At 41.2% G+C, this 19,923-nt stretch overlaps 1 protein-coding gene across 8 annotated transcripts in view; it reads left to right on the forward strand.

Moving 5' to 3' along the window:
- The window catches only part of TBCK (TBC1 domain containing kinase), a 433,115-nt gene that overhangs the window by 162,720 nt on the left and 250,472 nt on the right, over nucleotides 1–19,923 (forward strand). For all 8 annotated transcript variants that reach the window (XR_004540454.1, XR_004540453.1, XM_033956547.1 and 5 more), the window contains exon 22: nucleotides 4,961–5,122. Coding sequence is in view for 6 of the 8 variants with exons in the window: in XM_033956547.1 (XP_033812438.1) it covers nucleotides 4,961–5,122 (162 nt within the window). In the remaining 2 variants the exon portion in view is untranslated. The remainder of the gene's footprint in view (nucleotides 1–4,960; nucleotides 5,123–19,923) is intronic.

The following is a 19,923-nucleotide window of genomic DNA, read 5'->3' on the forward strand; positions in this document are numbered from 1 at the left end:
ATTCAATAACAACAGTTAAATTAACAGTTAAATTAGTTGAATAGCATTAAATCAGATATCTGGTATCGGTGCAGATTTTAGGTATCCCCGCTGGTTCGGGGGAGGGGCGGATCAATTCGCTTGTCTGCAGGATTGGGCTCTTGCTTCTCTCTCCTGCCCGCTGGTATCGGTGCTCATTTTAAGTGTTCCCTGCTGGCTCCGGGGAGGGGCCCGACTGTGCTCTGACTTTAGTTTTCCTCATATTTCTTTGCCTCTTGTAACTCAAATACAGGTTAGAATTCATCTAAAAGAGAAAAATAAAAGTGTGAATTTCAAAGTAAAATTATGAAACTAACCTCCCCCCCCCCCAGGCCTTTTACAAAACCGCACCAGCAATTTTAGCACATCGTGGCAATAACAGCTCCAATACTCATATATTTACTATGAGCACCAGAGCGGTTCCCGCCACGGCCGACACTAAAAACCATGCTTCGGTTTTGTAAAAGAGGGAGTAAGTAAATTGTATTGTGAATTCTTTGAACAAATTTTATGTGTTTATTCATGGCCTTTCCTGCCACATTCTATTCAGAAACTTGAATTCACACACAGAGCCAGGTACCAAACTTTAAACATTAATTTTCAAGGTTAAGAGATCGTGTGTGGAATTAGCTGAAATATCATAGTTTAAATTTATTCATTTAGATTAATTATTCATATAAACTTGTTAGTGTTGATTTTAATTAGTTGATTAAGTTGCAAGTTCTGTGAATCAATTTCAGTGAGCACTAACTTAATCCCAATTAACATCCTTGGATTTAAGAGTTGGATTTAATTACTCGCTTGTCCAACCCTGGAATTAAGGTGGGTTTCAGTAGGGTTTTTTTTGATGTAGAGAGTTTACAATCTCAATTTCTACCTGAAGCCATGAAAGATGAAGTGATTTGCCCAAGTTTACAAAGAGCACCAGTGAGAGAAATGTGTTTGATCCCTGATTTCCCTAGCTCTCAGCCCTCTACTTCAACTACTTGGCCAACTTCTCTGCTGCTTGGTAAAGTGGTTAAGGACTGAGTAGCTGAGGCAATGTTTTATCCTACTTTTTCACACCCTAAAAGCTGTCCTGCCAGAATGTATTGGAGATGCATTAGCAGAGCAAGCTTTAAAAGCTTTTACTATTCCTGCTGGTGCACTGAGGCCAGTTTGGATTCCAACTAGCTACTAATTTGAAGGAAAAACCACTAATGGGTGTGGGAAGCCACAACGCCAATGTCAAATTATACATCTTAAAAAAAAAAAATGACCTTCTTTGGTATAGATCCTCTTTATTATGATCTGACTTCTGTAGAGCTTAAAATTTTATTCTGGGGTTCTGGAGGAAGTGATATGAGAGATACATTAAAACCTTCTGATCAAATACATATAAAGTCTTACAACAAGTCAAAATGAATATTCACATCAAAAGAAGAAAAGATTTCAGTGGATACCCACACGAGTTGTCTAAGCCAGTGTTTCTCAACCTGCGGTATGCGTACCCCAGACAGTATGTGGGCTGCTTGTTGGGGGTACATGGCCTGGCCACCAATTCCCGCCAAATCAGTGTCCACCGCACTACTGTCACCCAGGATCTCATGTTCCTGCAAGCCATCACCACCACTCAGGATTTCCCGTTCCTGCCTGCCCATTAAAGCCGCTTCCGATGATTTCTCTTCACCGTGCTGCCCCGCCCCCGAAGCCGACATACTGTGACACACTCTCCTTCGGTCTTCAGCCTTCAGCAGTGCTCTTTGCGGTGGATGGTGTACTCAGCGATTCAGGCACTGCACGTAAGTGGCTGACCCAGAAGTCTTCTCTCCAGCGTCAGAGTTGACGTCAGAGAGAGGCTTGTGGGTCAGTCACGTGCAGCGTATGAGTAGCTGCTTGCGCCGTCTATTGGGAGTGTTGCTGGGGGCTGAGGACCGAAGGAGCAATGCAGTTCAACAGGTAAGGGACAGAGACACAGAGAAGATGCATAAGGGTGTAGAGGAGGCATCCGATCAGCACAGAAAATTATTTTCTTACACCCAAAGGTGAGGGGAATGGGAGAGAAATGTCAGGCTGTGTTGGGGTGAAGGGGAAGAGATACTGGGCTATAGGGCCCCCTGGAGCTATTTTAAGCTAGATGTGGGAGGAGGAGATGAGAGAGGGGGAAATGCTGCACCAGAAGTGATGAGAGAGAGGAAGAAATGATGTGCCCAGAAATTGGAGGGGGGAGGTGGGGTAGACATGATGAGAGGGAGGGAAGAGGAAAGGAGAGAGATTGGAGTAGGAGTAAAGAACAAAAAGGGAATGATCAATATATCAAAGACTGGTGTAGTAAGATAATTTAACGAGAAAAAACTAAATGAATAAAGGGAAGAAGTTTATAAGAAACCAAGACTTTGGCTGAGATTGGTTGTTTATAAAAATAAATAGAAGAAATGGCATTACAATTAGTACTATTATTATGGGGGTGGAGTCAGGGGCGGAGTTTGGGCTGGTCTGGGGTGGAGCTTGGGCAGGGTGCTCGGTTGATATTTGTTAGGCTTAGGGGGGTAATTGGCTTGAAAAGGTTGAGAAGCACTGTTCTAAGCAACTCTCCGTGGGAAAATTAGTACTCCACAAATCAGAAAAAACTCCTTAATTGATTTTAATTACCACTTTTTAACTTTAACTTTATAATTTATTACTTCTTTGCTCTAATGAACTAATAAGCAAGAGGCAATAATATTATAAAACTTATCTTAAGTTTTGATGGTTACTCAGGCAGAAAGCAACACTCAACAGAGCATCCATTTCACAACTGCTTTATCAGGAGCTTCTTACTGCCCAAACCGTTTTCAAGCTGCAAAATAGTAATGAAAAAATATTGTATTATCTAATTCGGATCAGGCACAAAGATTCAAAAATATTTTCACCATTTTCCATCTCTCTTAAGAAAAAAAACATTTCACCGTGCTGCTTGCCACCATTCTTACATATGCCCCGCCACATCACAATCATTAATCTTGTGCTGGTGGTTATTTAAAGGGACACTTATGAATGCGGAAACCCAAAAAGACCAAATTACTGCACTCACTCAAAACTACGAAGTTCTGAACTGCATTCAGTATATGCCAACTTTTTTTGTATTATTCAGTGTATGCCAACTTTTTTCTCTTCAAATTACCTATTTAATAATTACAAGAAGGCTTTCCATTCCATGTTCATATTTAAACCTGTGGGATGTAAATCGTTAAGAGTAAAAATCCATCGCTATTCAGATCTAAGACAGATGGTTCTGGTTAATCTTAGGTGTCAGGGTGTATACAAAAACGATTAAACTTCTGAGATCATCTTGTTTCAAACTGTGGTGACTGTTCCCACAGGTTTTAGATTAGGAGTTGGACAATTGGTGATAAATGACAAATCTCAAGTGTGTGCTATCCAGACAATTGACAGTAGCCTTGAATAGAGTCTCTGTTTGGAGTTGCGGAAAGGGCAGCTGGTAGGGTTGTATGGGTAGCATGTGTTAGTTTTGTAAATGAGCTTAAATATATAAGGGGCTAAACCAGAGAACCACATTAGAAATATGCTTTGGCAAAAAATTATTTTACCATTAAATGAAAATATATAATTGATCTAAGCAACTTTTTAATTCTATTTATTCCTGAAAGAAAAAAAAAAGGTCATAATAATCTGTCCGAGTCACATGAGGTTCTTACAACCTTTGATATGTCTCTTTCAAATAAATGCACCTCATTTAAAAATCACAGTATAAAAGGGAAATAATTCTTAAGCGTTAAATCTGAAATATGATAACATTAAAATGTTGCTTTTTTTAAACCAAGCCCTTGGAGGAAAGGAGGGGAAGGATGTTGTAAAGTGCATTAAGATGAATGCAGTATTAACATATGTTAAAATGTGCACCAAATACATGATGGTGCCCACCAACACTCCACAAACATTAACATTAGAGTGGGCTGCTGCCACAATAATTTAAATAAGCTGCATCACATGTAAGGGTATGCTAAGCAGATCCTTAATATTCAGATAAGTTAAGTTGGAGACAAAGAACTGCATGAGTTTGACTTGAACCATTTTATATGGTAGAGACAGGAGCAGAAGTGAATTTGACCAAGATCCCTAGTGGCAAACTCAATTTGTATATAACCTAGCTGCACAGAATAGACTGGTTGGAGAGAGAAAAAAAAGACTTTTGTTTGAAGGAGGGGGAAGATGTAGATCTGATCCCAGATAATTAATAGACTCCTCAATAATAAGGGGATCTTTGTACAGGTGTGTGTGGGACAATGCCCACCCTGACCCTCAAGAGGGTTTGCGTAAAGACCTAAGGACTATTTCTTCTGAATATGGACAGTTTTTTCATGAGTTCTCGGGCAACCCTTGGGAGAAGGAATGCGATCATACACCTAATTTCCAGTAAATCTTGAACTTGAGTGGCCAGAGCTTGGCCAAGGGCCTTTACCTTGTCCCAGGTTTTGCGAGGGAGGGAAGGAGACAGATCTTTCAGGTGGTCTGGGAAATGAGGTAGAGGGTAGGATTACAGTGCTAAAATATTAATCAAATGACCTACAAGGGGTGGTGCTACTGTTTAAGTGAAGGGATTAAGGACTAGTGTGAGAAGTCAAAAGTCTGATGACGTTTGCCTTCCCTGTCAGCCTGGACATTAGGAGGTAGGGGTCTGGATTTACTTTCAAGTAGGGGGTTGGGAAGATGTCACTCAGCCTGAGGAGACCTGGCTTTGCTGTTGGGGAAGATGACACGGTCCAGAGTACATCAGGCCTGTAATGGGAGATAATTACTTCATTAAAACTGATTGTTAATGTAGATTAATGGATGATTTCCGTACAGTTTATTACATTGGCCCCTTTTAAAGCATTATAATGAATAGAAAATGGAGTATGGCTCTGATGGGTTGAAATTGCTCACTGCTACCACCACCGTGATTTTCCCTATTCTCTTGCAGATGTCTTCCCATTGCATAAGATTTTTCACCTCTGGGACACATTATTGCTGGGAAACTCTTCCTTCCCATTTTGTATTGGAGTGGCCATCTTGCAGCAGCTAAGAGACAGACTTTTGGCTAATGGATTTAATGAATGTATTCTGCTCTTTTCAGATTTACCAGGTAATTACTTTTTTTAAACAATACACAATTACTTCATAAAGCATTGTATAAGCTCCTTCCACAATACTGTTTTGTTCAAGTTATGACCACCTGATATTGTGATGTGAAAAAGACTGGCTTGGAGAAGGTTATATTTAATGTGCATCCCATACCACTTAGGTCCTTATTTGTATTGAAGGTCAAAATTTAATATTTATGATATGCAATTCAGTATATGCTTGCATAGTAGTTCTTAAGGTCAAGAAATCCATATGCTGAATTAAGAGTTTTTGCATGGAGAAGGCCTTTTATAGAATTTCACAGCTATAAGTATAGATATCTACAAGACACCATGTAGGCATTTCCAGGAGCATGGTTTTGGGTGGAGCAGATGTGGAGCTGCAATATACATACATTATATATAATATATATTGACACCAACTTCAGAGCAAGCATTAATGCAGTGTCTCGCAAACTTCCGGAATCCGCAGCACACTAAACTCTGTGCCGCAGCTGGAGGGCATCCAGAAATGCACGGACGTCAATGCAATGACATCACATCGACTTCTGTACATGTGCAAAGGCCCTCCAGATGGAGCCCTAGCTGCCAGTGTGTGTGGGGGGGAGGGGGAAAGGGGGGTACTACAAAAAGAGGCTCCTTCAATGAGGAGAGGTACCGGCGCCTGCTGACTGCCTACAGAACGCGCCTCTCGCCATGAGAGGCACATCCTGTAGGCAGTCAGCTGGTGCCGGTATCTCTCCTCCTTGCCACGTCTTGCGGCACATAGTTTGTGATGCACTGCATTAATATATCAGTCCCTTGGGTAACCATACTCTTGGGATTGCTTCTGGGAGCCTATTCTAAAGAAACCAATGTCTTATTATACAATTATACCCCAAGTTTTTACTTAAAGTAATGGATGGTGAAGTGACTTGCCTAAAGTCACAAAAATGTCAGCAGGATCTGAACATTGGATTTCCTGGTTCACAGCTTGCTCCTCTAACCACTAGACTACTCCTGTGGTAGGGTCTATTTAATTTCAGTAACTTAGAGTGAGGTTGGAGGGGGGGATAGAAGAGGAGAGTAAATGAAGGAGACCTTATTGGATAGTGGTGAATACATTTTAGTATTTGAGAATTTTGTATTCAAAACTTGGTGGATACATTTTTTTAATGCATGATCTATACACAAATTTTCAAAGGGAAATTATGCAGCAATTTTGACTTTGAAAACTGTTAATGGTACAGAGTACCTAAAGATTTTTGTATTAGCTTTACTTAAGGGTAATTTCTAAATGATAGGACATGTAGATTTGAAAATATAGTTTTCCTGACCCTACCAAATTGTCCCTAGGAATGCTTTTCCTGAAAATGAACTTGGTGATTCACTATGTAACAAAATTTTATTTTTTTTTGTTCCTGAGTAATAAGCGTTCTTTCTTAATTGCCTATGCCTCAAAGGTATAGAAAATGGCTATCATCCTCCTCAAATTTTGCTTTTGTGAGCTGGACATTTATATTTTGAAATTTACCTTTTTTGCAGAACAGTTTCAAGTTTAATAAAATTTTGATTTGATCGCAAAATCTTCAGTGCGATTTACAAAAAATGTTGCAAATTAGGGTGACATAAAAACGAATAATATTTTACTAAGACAATGATTTACACAACTATATACCAACCAAACACGAGGAAAAAATAAAATGGATTAAATACAATTATAAAGTAAATATAACAGGGTAGGAATTTGAAACAAAAGGAAGGGTAAAAGATTACCTGCTCGATTTTACTTATAACTCTTTCTAAAGAAAAGAAAGTCTAGGGGGAATTTAAAATGCATATAGCTTAATTAAAAGCTTCCTTAAAAAGCCTACTTTTTAATAGGTTTTTAAATTTGCCAAGTGATTTTTCATCCCTTATATTAGCTGGTAGAGAATTCCAGATTTAAGGTGCTATGACAGAAAAGATCGTATCTCTCCTGGAGTAAATGACTCTTAGTGACAGGATTAGGAGGAGAGATTTCTCTTCTGATCTTAAAGATCTCATAGGAATATAGGGAATTAAACATTTTTCTAAAAACGCAGGGGCTTTGTTTGTTAAAATTGTATGAGAAAGTAGAGCTATTTTGTATGTGATTTGTTGGTTAACAGGAAGCCAGTGTTTTTCCTTTAAAAGGGGAGTCACATGATCAAATTTTTTCTTTTTAGTGATTATTTTTATTGCCGTGTTTTGTATGATTTGTATTCTGCGCGTTTCTTTAAGAGCAATTCCCTTATATAAAGCGTTACAATAGTCAATTTTTGCTATGACTAAGGAGTGCATTAAGATATTTAAAGATGCTTCATCCAGAAATGTAGCTAATGATCTAATCAGCCTAAGCCTATAGAAACAGTTCCTCATCAGTGAATTTATTTGGTCATGGTAACTCAGTTTCTGGTCTATAAAGATCCCAAGGATCTTTACCTTTGTGACTTCTTTGATTGTACTGTAATTTATAGTAATACTAGCTCCTATTTTTTGGCCTTCCCTGTTTTGGATGTATTAATGGCCAACTTATTATCATGTAGCCATTTAGCGATTAAAGCTAATTTCGTATTGTCTTCCAAGATTTGTTCAGTTGATCTTAAGTCCAAGAGATACAAAAGTTGAACATCGTCAGCGTAGGCAAATGGTGTAAATCCAATTGATTGACTGATAGTTAACAGGGGAGCCAAGAATATATTAAATAGTAGAGGAGATAGAATTGATCCCTGTGGGATCCCGAAACTAGTATCAATGTCTAGATTGATTCCAAGCAGAGTAAACTTAGGGGCCCTTTTGATGTCTAGGCTCAAGCAGTGGAACTTGTTGGATGAAAGAGTAGAAATCATAGATCAGAGTAAGCGTCACCAAGCTTTTTATACATTTTTCACCCATCAAAATGGGCTCTGTTTCTACCACAATGTGACCAGTCTGTTTGAGGCAATTGGAATCACATGTAAAACAAAAAGGTGGTATCTCTTCATTGACAGGTCATCCAGGAACAAGTACCCATCTTTTCCATTAGCTCACTCAGTGCACCTTAGAGAGGATTACAACAGCATTAAGACCTTACTAGGCACATTGGCATAGTGGGGGTGGGGGGGGGGGCATTTCTTCTCCTCTCCGTACCTCTTTGCCGGTGTGAGCAACATCACCAACCTGCTGCTCACACCAGCCTCTGCTCTCCCTCTGAAGTCACCTTCTGGTCAAGGGACCAGTAAGTGACGTCGGAGAGTGAGCCAAGGCCGGCACGGTCAGCAGGGTGGAGATGCTGCTTGTGCCGGTGAAGAATTAAAGAGGTATGGGGGGAGGGAGAGAAGGAGGAAAGGTGCGTGTTCAGTGGAGGAGGTGGGGAATGAGTGAAGGTGCAGAAGAAGACGGGGAGGCATCACCACCCTGGGTGCCTCCTACCCTCACTATACCACTGACTAGGTGCCTTGAAGTATGATGACTATGGCTGGGAGGTCATTGGAGGCTTAAGAATGGTGGCATTCCTAATGGGTCTCCAAGGCAGTTTTGCCAAGTTTCCCTTCTATCTGCCTTTGGGACAGCAGGGACAAAAAGATGCACTACCAAAGGTGGGACTAGCCACAGCAAACCAAGTTCTTGGTGGGGAGAAACAGCATCAAATGGGACCCACAGGTGGACCCCCAAGAAAGTGCTGATGCCACCACTGTACATCAAATTGGGCCTAATGAAACAATTTGTCAGAACTCTAGCAGCCTTCAAATACTTTAATACTTCTTCCCTAATCTGTCTGAGGCAAAGGCCAAAGCTGGTGTCTTCATTGGACCACAGATAAAGAAGATCCTGGAGTGCAAGGAATTTCCCAAGAAGCTATCTAGGAAGGAGAAAGCAACTTGGAATAGCTTTGTCACAGTGGTTCTTGGACAACTACATGGAGTTGGTTGAGAATCTGGTGAAGAATTACAGTAAAATGGGCTAGGATGTCTCTCAAAGTCCATGTCCTTGATGCTCATCTTGAGACATTGTAGGAAAACATGGGAGCATATTCAGAAGAGCAAAATGAGCACTTCCATCAAGATATACTAGACTTTGCACGTCACTACCAAGAATGATATAATGAGAACATGATGGGAGACTATATCTGGGGACTGATTTCATGAAAATGACTTACAATATAATCCCAAATCTCAAAAAAACCTACTCACTTCTAAATCTTCTGTGGTCATCTTTGTATGACATCAGTATAAATACATGCTAATTGTGATTCATATGTTGCTTTTTATGACTTTATAAGAATGAAAAGATGAAAATTTGACATTTTTACATTTTAAATAGGTAAATTGCAAAATATAATTATCCTGGTCACAAAAGTAAAGTTTTATGGAAATAACAGACATTTTTTATACTTGAGCAATTAGGAAATTACACTTACTGCCCAGGAACAAAAATCGTGTTTCAGGTGGGCAGGTTTCAGACAGCCTTTTTACTTGTGCTAATTTGCTCTTTTCCACATAAATGACAATTGCAAGTTGCCCTTAAGATCAGTGTTGTAGTGAGGGTGGGAGGTTCCTGGGACGGTGGTGCCCCGCCCTTGTCTCCATCCCCCCCCCCCCCACTCATTCCCTGCCACCACCCCCACACACACACAAACGCACACACACAGTGCATGTGCGCCCTTTCCTTTCCCTCGTACCTCTTTAACTTCACCAGCACGAGTAGCAGCTCCAATCTGCTGCCTGTCCCGGCCTTGGCTCTCCATCTGATGTCAGATCCTGGTCCCACAACCAGGAAGTGACTTCAGAGGGACAGCTGAGGCTGGTGCGAGCAGCAAGTTGAAGCTGCTGCTTGCACCAGTGAAGAGCTAGAGGCAGAGAGGAGTAGAGGTGCTGGCACCCCCCACCAAGACAGCACCCAAAGCGGTCTGCCCCCCACCCCCCCTCACTACGCCATTGCTTAGGATGATTCCCAGTGGTATTAGGTAGAATGTAATGTCTTGATAATTGTTACCCATTGTGCCAAAAAATGAGGCATCAGTAATATAATGTAAAACAAATACAGTAAAACCTTAGATTGTAAGCGTTTTGCAAAACATTTTATTGAATCTTAACTTGATTTACAAGCAATGTCTTGCAATACAAGTACATACAATATACACACATCACAACTGAATCGATGGTTCTCTCTCTGATGCTGCAGGAGTGTAGTGACTGTTCTAAACGAGTGAGGTCTTGCAATACAAGCGCATACAGTATTTTGTATTAATGTTGTTGGGTTGTGGAACGAATCATCTGAGTTTCCATTATTTCCTATGGGGAAATTCGCTTTGATATACGAGTGTTTTGTATTACAAGCATGCTTCTGGAACAAATTATGCTCACAAACCAAGGTTTTACTGTAGTGTCTTTCAGGTAAATACTGATGAATGTCAGATATTTTTTGTAACCTTGCACTTTCTGGAAAAAAAAAACAAAAAAACAACTTTGATCATTAATACATTTAAGCCTCTAAAAGTATTTCCATAAGTAAATAGCAGCATTTACACATATAGCTCACATACATAAGTAGTGATTTTAGAAAGTCGCTGTTTACTATTGGAGATCCATACCATTCTGAGTTTTCGAGGGGTGCACTTTGGATAGAATTAAAATCTACATATGTATTTCTGACTTCATAAAAGGAATACATGTCTATGAGGAAAATATCTTTGTCAGGATTTACATCAGCTCTGAGCCAAATAGAGATTTTTAACAAGTGCTCGTTTTGACCCTGGGTTTTATGCAATAGGTTAAAGGAGTCATTCTCCTTAATCCCCTGTTGTTTATTTCTGCTTTCAATATGAAACCAAATTATAATCGTAGCATCACCCTGTAGTTTGTAAAATCACAGTAAAGCAGTACTGTTTATACATGGAAGCTGCAAAATTGCCATTTTTGTGTGGAAGCTGCCAGGATCGTGTATTCATGTCTTTATTTCTAAAATTGCTGCTCCTGCTGTACAGGCTGTAAAATGCATGTGTAATCTTGCAGGTATTTTAGAAAAGGATCTGCATTGGCCATGGGATTAGGGACTGGAAGAAGGGAGCTGGAGGCTGATGCCAATTTTGGATAAGGGCATTGCATTGACAGAGCATTTTTTTTAAACACCTGTGGAATTGAGCATGTCTAGACTTGGATGTATGTTATTGGAATCTTGATATGCCACTTTTCTGTGGTACAACTAAAGCAGTTGACATATTGCAGGTATTTTGTTCTGTCCCTGGTGAGCTCACAATCTTACGTTTTTGTACCTGGGGCAGCGGAGGGTTAAGTGCTTTGCCCAGGGTCACAAGGAGCTGCAGTGGAAATCAAACCCCATTCTCCTGGTTCTCAGCCCACTTCTCCACTCCATGTCATAAGAACATAAGCAGTGCCTCCGCTGGGTCAGACCACAGGTCCATCCCGCCCAGCAGTCCGCTCCCGCGGCGGCCCAAAACAGGTCAAGACCTGTCTGAATCATCAGAAGGGGCTCCCTTGCCACCTTGGTTTCCCATTTAAGTCCTGCCTTCCTATCGAAGTCCTAGCCCTCCGGTCTTGCACATGCACGACCAGGTTAGTTTATACTCATTACCTGATTTACTTCCTATACTTGTGTTACCTCCCAGCTCCTCCCTCAGTATCCCACGATCCCTTTATCCCTCAGGAATCCATCCAATCCCTGTTTGAATCCTTGTACCGTATTCTGTCTGATCACTTCCTCCGGTAGCGCATTCCAAGTGTCCACTACCCTTTGGGTGAAAAAAAACTTCCTTGCATTTGTTTTGAACCTATCTCCCTTCAGTTTCTCAGAATGTCCCCTCGTATTTGCTGTCCCCTTCAGTCTAAAGAATCTGTCCCTATCCACCTTCTCTATGCCCCTCATGATCTTGAAAGTCTCTATCATATCTCCCCTGAGCCTCCTTTTCTCCAGAGAGAAGAGCCCCAGCCTATCCAGCCTCTCGGCATATGAGCAGTGTTCCAGCCCTCTTACCAATTTCGTTGCTCTCCTTTGGACTCTCTCAAGTACCGCCATGTCCTTCTTGAGGTGCGGCGACCAATACTGATTTCTACATTCTAAGTAAATTGGGCTTTCGTGTAACTCTGCTATAACACTGACAAGTCTTTAGTGATTGATTCATATATACTGTGTGTGTGTGTGTGTGTGTGTGTGTGTATATATATATATATATATATATATATATATATATATATATATATATATACTGTATCAAGGCTCTCTTAATTTAAAAAAACAAAAATCATATGCATTCCTACAAGTCTCTGAAGGATAGTCAGCAAGAGCTCTAAAAGCAATCAGGCTGCACACACAAAAAAAACCATTTCCTCAGGGTTTCATTTTATTTCTAGTAGTGTAATTGTAATTCATGGAATTTTTGCAGAAAGTGAAGTTGACCTTGATGACTGTATCAATTCTGTTAAGTACTGGTTACCTGGCAGGGTGCATGCTAAGTACTAACTGGTAATGTTTTATCTTGAGCCAACTATGTATTCTGTTTCTGCCACTGACCCATAGATTTGCATATATCTGGAGATTACCTGGAGTGGAAGATTCAGTCCTGCAAATGCAAAAAATAACATTTATGGGCCAGTCTGCTGTAGCTCTAGAAGTTGTTCAGCAAATAGAACTTGCAAAGTGCCCGTTTGTATTTAAAAATTTGGGCCTGCTGTTAACTGTGTGTTTGACTGTCCATCTGCTAGATTCTAGATGTCTATTATGAGTTTAGGGATTCCTCTTATTATGGCAATTCAATGGGACAATGCTGTTTTTAGCCCTCTTTTATGCTGTGGTACCACAAATTAGCAACATTGAAATAATAACTTGCAGAATTTCATGGAGCTAGTCATTTTATGTTGTGGGTTTCTTTTTTGCCAAATATTGAGATTTTTTTTTAATTGGGGTTAGTAGGAAGGATGTAAATTGATAACTGAATACAGATATAAACTTTTGCAGTTAAAAGCACATCATAAAATGGCAACTTAGGTCTCCAAAAACACAGATAAGAAATGAAAGCAACTACAAAATTAAAGATTTGAACTGAGTATTTTGCACTGGTAAAAGTAATAAGAAATATTCTAAAGGAAAAAGTAAATTGTGCCATATGTCAATACTGTTGACCTAGACACCATCAACAAACACAGTTATTTTATTTTATTGTTATATTATTTTAGGTCTTGAATTGTTAGATTTCATCATGCTAATGTTTTTTGCTTTTATCTTTTAACTATGGCGTTCTTTTCTGTTATATATGTTTTATGGATTTGAAGCCACTGTGACTTTTTACAATCAGCGGGGTATAATAATAATAATAGCTTTATTTATATGCCGTCATACTTTTTCAGTTCAAGACAGTATACAGTAAGATGGAAGTACAGTGTGGATACCGCAGGTATCGATACCAGAGAGGATAGAAGGGAGAATTACAGCATAGGTTTGAGGAGGAGGAGGGACTGTGCAAGTAGGGGAGGAGAGATTGGAGAAGTAGCAGGAAGGGATAGTAGGTAGGCTGGTTACTTAGGGTCCGATAAACTTGTCGAATAGGTGGGTCTTCAGAGATTTCCTGAAGGATTGGTATGATGGGGAGTTCAGGAGGAGTGCGCTTAGGGTGTTGTTCCAGATGACAGCCTGAAAGGATAGTGTCCTATTAAGAAATTTTTTGTAGCGGCATCCCTTGGGCGTGGGGAATGCAAATAGAAGTGTTCTGCAGGAAGGGCGAGGATGGTCCTGTAGAACGAAGTGCTTCATGAGGTAGGTGGGTGAGGTGCCGAACAGCGTCTTATAGCAAAGGCAGCCGAATTTGAAGATGATTCTGGCTTGTAGTGGGGAGCCAGTGTAGTTTTTTTGAAGCATGGAAAGATGTGGTCGGATTTTTTCAGGCCGAAGATCAGTCTTACTGCCGTGTTTTGGACCGCTCTTAGGGCTCATTTTACAAAGGTGTGCTAGGGCTTTAATGCGCAGAATAGCATGCGCTGAATTGCCACATGCACTAGACCTTAATGCCAGTATTAAGCTGGCATTAGTTCTAGAAGCGTAACATGGGTTTAGCGTGCGCGAAAATCTTGTGTGCGCTAAAAACGCTAGTTCACCTTAGTAAAAAGAGCCCTTAGTCTCCTAATGTTTTTTTGTGGGATCCTAGGTAAATTATGTTGCAGTAATCCAATGAGCTTAGAACTAGAGATTGGACTAGCAGCCTAAACATGGCAAAGTCAAAGTAAGGTTGTAGTGTGCGTAGTTTCCATAGTAGGCCAAAGCATTTGTTGATCAGGATGTTGGTATGGGCATCAAGAGTGAGATGTTGGTCGATGGTGTGTAATAAATATAAACACAACTACAACTCCCAGTATTAAAGCTTATCTCCAGCTGATACAGTATGCTGTGACACAGAAGGCAGGTTAAAGGGGCACTGGCTCAGAGCACCCAAGTTTAGGGTCACCCCTTGACAGCTATAGGATCTTGTTCTGTTCTCTTACAGGTCTGCTGCTTCCGTTACTAAGCTATCCTATAGACTGGAACCCAGAAAAGACAGGAAGAAAGAGGAAATGCTTGGTTTCATTTTTCAAACCTGCCAAGCAGCCAAGGAAGGGAGGGAGAAACATGCTCCCAGTGCTGCTTGGGGTTGGTAGAAAGGGGCTGAGGGTTCAGACTGAAGACTGATGCTGGGGCTGGGAGAAGGTAACTGGAGACCTATGTTGGGGAACTGAAGGCTCCTAGTGGTGGTAGGTACTGGGAGGAAGGGGGCTGGAAGTTATGCTGGTACAAAGAAGCTGGAGGCTGATGCTGGGTCTGAAGACTTGGAGGAGGGAGCTGTAGGCTGATTCTGGAGTTGGGATTGGAAGAAGGTAGCTGTGGGATGGGACTGATAAAGTGATCTGGAGGCTGATGTTAGGGATAGGGACTCAAGAATGAAGCTGGAAGTTGATACTGGGAATTGGGATGGGCGAGATATTGATATTGGAGGTGGGGAGAGAAGGAAAGCTAAATTCTGTGAGAGGGAAAAGCAAGGGCATATGTGAGAGGAGGGGGTGCTAAAGGAGATGCGAAATAAATTTCTAGTGCAATAGATGGGTCATTCTGGACAAGCAGGTAAACTCCCTATGTCCGCAAGCCCTGCAGAAGAAATCCACTCAAGATTTTTTCTGTATTCCTCTTACTTCAAAGAGAGCTCTACTGCCACCTAGAGATTTGTCCTTCTGCACACAAGCCTGAAGGAATGTTTCTGTTCTGCTCTGCCTTTTTTGATCCAGGCTTCCTCATTGTCCGAGGGCTGGCACACAATGAATCAGGTGATCCAAGTCCTAGAGAGTCTGGGTTAGATTGTGAATTATCAAAACAGCCATTTGTCGCTGTCAGAATCCCTGGAGTATCTAGGTGTCTTGTTCAACACAGTTGCCAGCTGTGTCTATCTTCCAGAGGCACACAGATGGAAGCTTTGCTCTTGGATAATGTGCATCCTGTTGAAGCCAGCTCTGTCAGGGTGGGATTATATTCAGGTGCTGGGGTCAATGGCAGCCCGTTAGATGTGTTTCCTTGGGTGAAGACCCACATGCGCTCATCTCTAGCGCACTTTGTTCACACGTTGGTCTCTGCAGACAGACTCTTTACAGAAGTCTGTACCTTGGACTCTGGAGGTTCAGGCCAGCTATGGATTGGTGGCTCCATTCTCAGCCCCTCACCAGGGGCATGCCCCTTTGCATAGCATCCTGGGTGGTCAGAATGACGGATGCCAGCTGCCTCGGGTGGGGAGCTCATTACAATCACTGGCTGATTCAGGGGGGTTGGTCGCCTGCCCAGAGGAAGTAGTCAATCAGTTGAAGTTTCGAGCCATTCAGCTGGCTCTGCTGAAGCTACAAAAGACTCTTGAAGGCTAGGCAGTCTGGATCTTCTCGGACAATACTACAGCAGTTGCCTATGTCAATTGCCAGAAGGGGCACCAAGAGTGCTCATCTGTGTCTAGAAGTCCAGTTGCTCTTCATCTGGGCAGATTGTCATCTGGGCCATCCCACAATTCTGAGCGACTTACAGAAAACATACATAATGCAAACATAAACATTTATAATCCAATAACATCACACATAACTAATAATTCTAACTGATTTCATACATATAACCAGCAATACCTCCTATTCATTATTCCCATTTGCATGAATAATGTCATTCAAACAATACTGTTTTGATCAGTTTCTGAAAATTTAATAAAGATGATGCCTCTTTGACTTCAAGCGACAAGGCGCTCCTCCACTGGGCGCCTTGCACTGCAGTCATTGAGCGACGGTGACATACTAGTCTTACCTGCTTGAAAGGAAGAAAAAATGCTGTTCACTGGAGCACAATGTACGACTAGGCAAATATTGACGAAAAAGATTGCTCATCTCTCTGGCTGTTTACTCTGTTTTAACTTGTAAATCTTACAAAGTACTTTAAACTCAATTTTAGTACTTAAACTCAATGGTTATACTTCACTGGTTACCAGTAGCTGCTTAATGAAGCTTCCTCCTCTCTGTGATCCATGGGTTTCACAACCCCTGTGGACTCCACCAAACAGCTGCTAGTCTCCATACCTCTCTAGCATGATCTGACCTGTCGCTGAAGCTCCACCAGGGCTAGGAGGAATTCTCCATGCCTTCCCCTTTCTTTTCTCCATCAGGTCTTAGATGGAATTGGCAGGTAATCAGTCTCAATTCCGTGAAATGAGGAGCTCACAGCCAGGTTTCCTGTTCATCCACCATTTTTCAAGGTTCAATTTGTCCTAATGCCAAATTTTAAAAAGGATTCCAGGGATGATCTAAGAAATTACTGTTGAAGCCAGCTCCGTCAGTGTGGGATTATATTCAGGTGCTAGGTCACTGGCAGCCACAAAGCCAGCCTCCCACCGTTTGCCTGCCTCGGAAGTATTCTTTCACTGCAGAAAGAACACTTCCGGGGCAGGCAGACGGTGGGAGGCTGGCTTCATTGCTCCACGGGCTGCCTGAAGTTTTAAAAATACAGTGGTGGGGAGCTAGTAGGTGGGGGAATTGGGAACTGGGGAGAGGTCAGATCCAGCTGAGAGGAGTTTGGGCTGGGGTTGAGTTGGCTTTGATGGAGGGGGGGCAGGCAGGAAGGAGGGATCCCCTGCGACGGAGGCAGATGGGCAGGGAATATCTGTTGCGGTGCATACCTCCAACAAGTGGCTCGCATATGTGGTCTACTATACAACTGTGCACTGGCTTGCACCATGTGTTCTTGTAGACCTAATTTTGTAAGAGCTTATTTGTAAATCAGTTTTTTCACACAAAACGTATTTACAGAATTATGCACAGTAAAAACAGAGCCAGTGAAAACCGTTCTGTTTTGCACCACGTACATATTGCCTGGAAATTGTCTACAGGACCTAACCAATCACCTCAACGCTTTTGAGAGTAATTTTATAACATGCCATCTAACTTGTGTAGCAGATAATAGCAAAGGTTTCACCTGTTTTATTTAAAACAGTTTTTATTGGTGAACAAAATACTGTATGCAAAACCTGAACCATACAAGTACCAGATTACATAAGAAAAAGTGTAAAGAAAATGGAACAGTATTATAAACCTTGAAATAAAGACCAAGGAAATATTTGTTTTACAGAAGTAGAGATCCAAAAGGAGTAACACTACAGTAATATGGAAAAAGAGATCTCTAATCACATGCTCTTATGATAAACTGTTATCATAAAGCTCACTATGCCTGTGTTGCCCTAAGCTGCTTTGAATGAAAGAAGAGCATTGCGCAAAAACAGTATATTGACAGATTTTTTTGAATGTTGAAGCGTAACCATCACATCTTTGCCTCAAATAAGTGAAACAAAAACCTTTTTGAGGTTCCTTGAAAAAGATGGCGAAAAGTGGTCCACATCGGACCTTTGAACATGTTTAAATTTAAGTGATATTTTTCAAATTTCTTTGTGAATTGAAGAATGCACAAATTAAAAATAAGCATACATGTTCTTTAATTTATCACATTTGCAATGACTGGGTGGTGGGCCCTACTATAGGGGCACTTAGTCTTTGGTAGGCCTACACAGCTCTGAGCATTTGTTGTAAGGCATAGTGAGTTTTATGATAACAGTTTATCACAAGAGCATGTGATTAGAGATCTCTTTTTTCCCCAAATTACTACAGTATTATAAACATCACCATTTTAATAAAAACATTATAAACCATTAACCAGTCTCCAACTATGCAATAACGAAGTATAGAACTCCTCCAATTCTCCCAGAAACAAAGTTAGTAGCTCTCCAACATCAAAGTATACCTTCTAAACAATTACATCTACCCCCATCAACCTCACACTCCCTCCCAACAAAAAGGGAATAATTGTGTGTAATAGTTATCAGTGACTGGCAATCAACCTAGCACAGCTGTGCCTTCAACATGAGAAGAGAAATCTACCGTAGTTGATTTAAAGCATAGCTCAGTGGTTCCCAAACCTGTCCTGGGGGACCCCCAGCCGGTCAGGTTTTCAGAATATCCCTAATGAATATGCATGAGAGAGATTTGCATACTTGTCACTTCCATTATATGCAAATCTCTCTCATGCATATTCATTTGTGATATCTTGAAAACCTGACTGGCTGGGGGTCCCCCAGGACAGGTTTGGGAACCACTGGCATAGCTCCTTGCTCTTGGTACCAGTGATTGAGCGTAAGACCCCCAAACAGAGTAGAAGCACCTCTGTTGCTTAAAAGTTGGGAGTGTGTGGTGCAGTGGTTAGAGCTACAACCTCAGCACCCTGAGGTTGTGGGTCCAAATCCCTCACTGCTCCAAGTCACTTAATCCCCTCATTGCCCCAGGTACACTTGATAGAGTTTGAGCACACCGGGACAGATAGGGAAATATGATAAAGTACTTAGGATATAAGTGGTATATAAATAATAAAAAAATAAAAGTAAGACATGCTTCCTGAAATTCCATTAATAGTAAGTGATGTAGTCTATTACGTTAATGCCAATGAGACGGAATAGTCTCCTGAGTCCATTTTTGTGACATACACTTTTTCCCAAGTATGCAAGCTTTTAAAGTTCAAATTGATTACCTTTGCCCCGTAGACCCGAAAAGGAGGCCTGACTCAAAATGAAAGCTCTAGACTAACCCCCTCTTTTACAAAGGTGCGCTAAGATTTTTAGTGCGCGCTAAATACGTGCAAAATGCTAACGCGTGCATGTTAACCTATGGACGCATTAGCGGTTAATGCATGTGTTGATTTAGTGCGCGCTAAAACGCTTAGCGCACCTTTGTAAAAGAAAGCTTAAATGGAATGTTTTGTTGAAGTATACGTTCTAGATATCTAATTATGAATCTCCAAAAAGATCGTATGCCTGTGCAGCCCCACAAGGCATGAAAAAAGGTGTTATTATCTCCATTGTACTTCAGACACACCAGTGTGTCTACTCCCTGTATGCTGTGTTATCCAGATTGAGAGATATAAGATCTATTGACTATCCTGTGTTGACACTCCCTTAACTCCATGCTTCCTACGAAGGAGGATACAACCCGGATAAGCTGTAGCAAGTCCCCTGATATTATGTGGTGGTGTTAATCATCACTTCAGTAATGTGCCAGAACGTTCAAGTCTTGCGGGGGTGTATTAGCCATCAGTCTTTTTGTGTACTAAAGATATTGAAACTGGATCATTAGAGGGTATAGCAAATAGTTCTTGAAATTTAGATTCCTCCTCAATGCTTAACAGAGATTTATTCAGGGAAAGTACATAGTGTGAAATTTGCTGGTATGCCAAGTGATCCACTAAGGGCTCCTTTTACAAAGGTGTGCTAGCCTTTTTAGCACAC

Source organism: Geotrypetes seraphini, chromosome 1 (assembly GCF_902459505.1).
Source record: "Geotrypetes seraphini chromosome 1, aGeoSer1.1, whole genome shotgun sequence".
In the NCBI taxonomy this organism is placed as follows: Eukaryota; Metazoa; Chordata; class Amphibia; order Gymnophiona; family Dermophiidae; genus Geotrypetes; species Geotrypetes seraphini.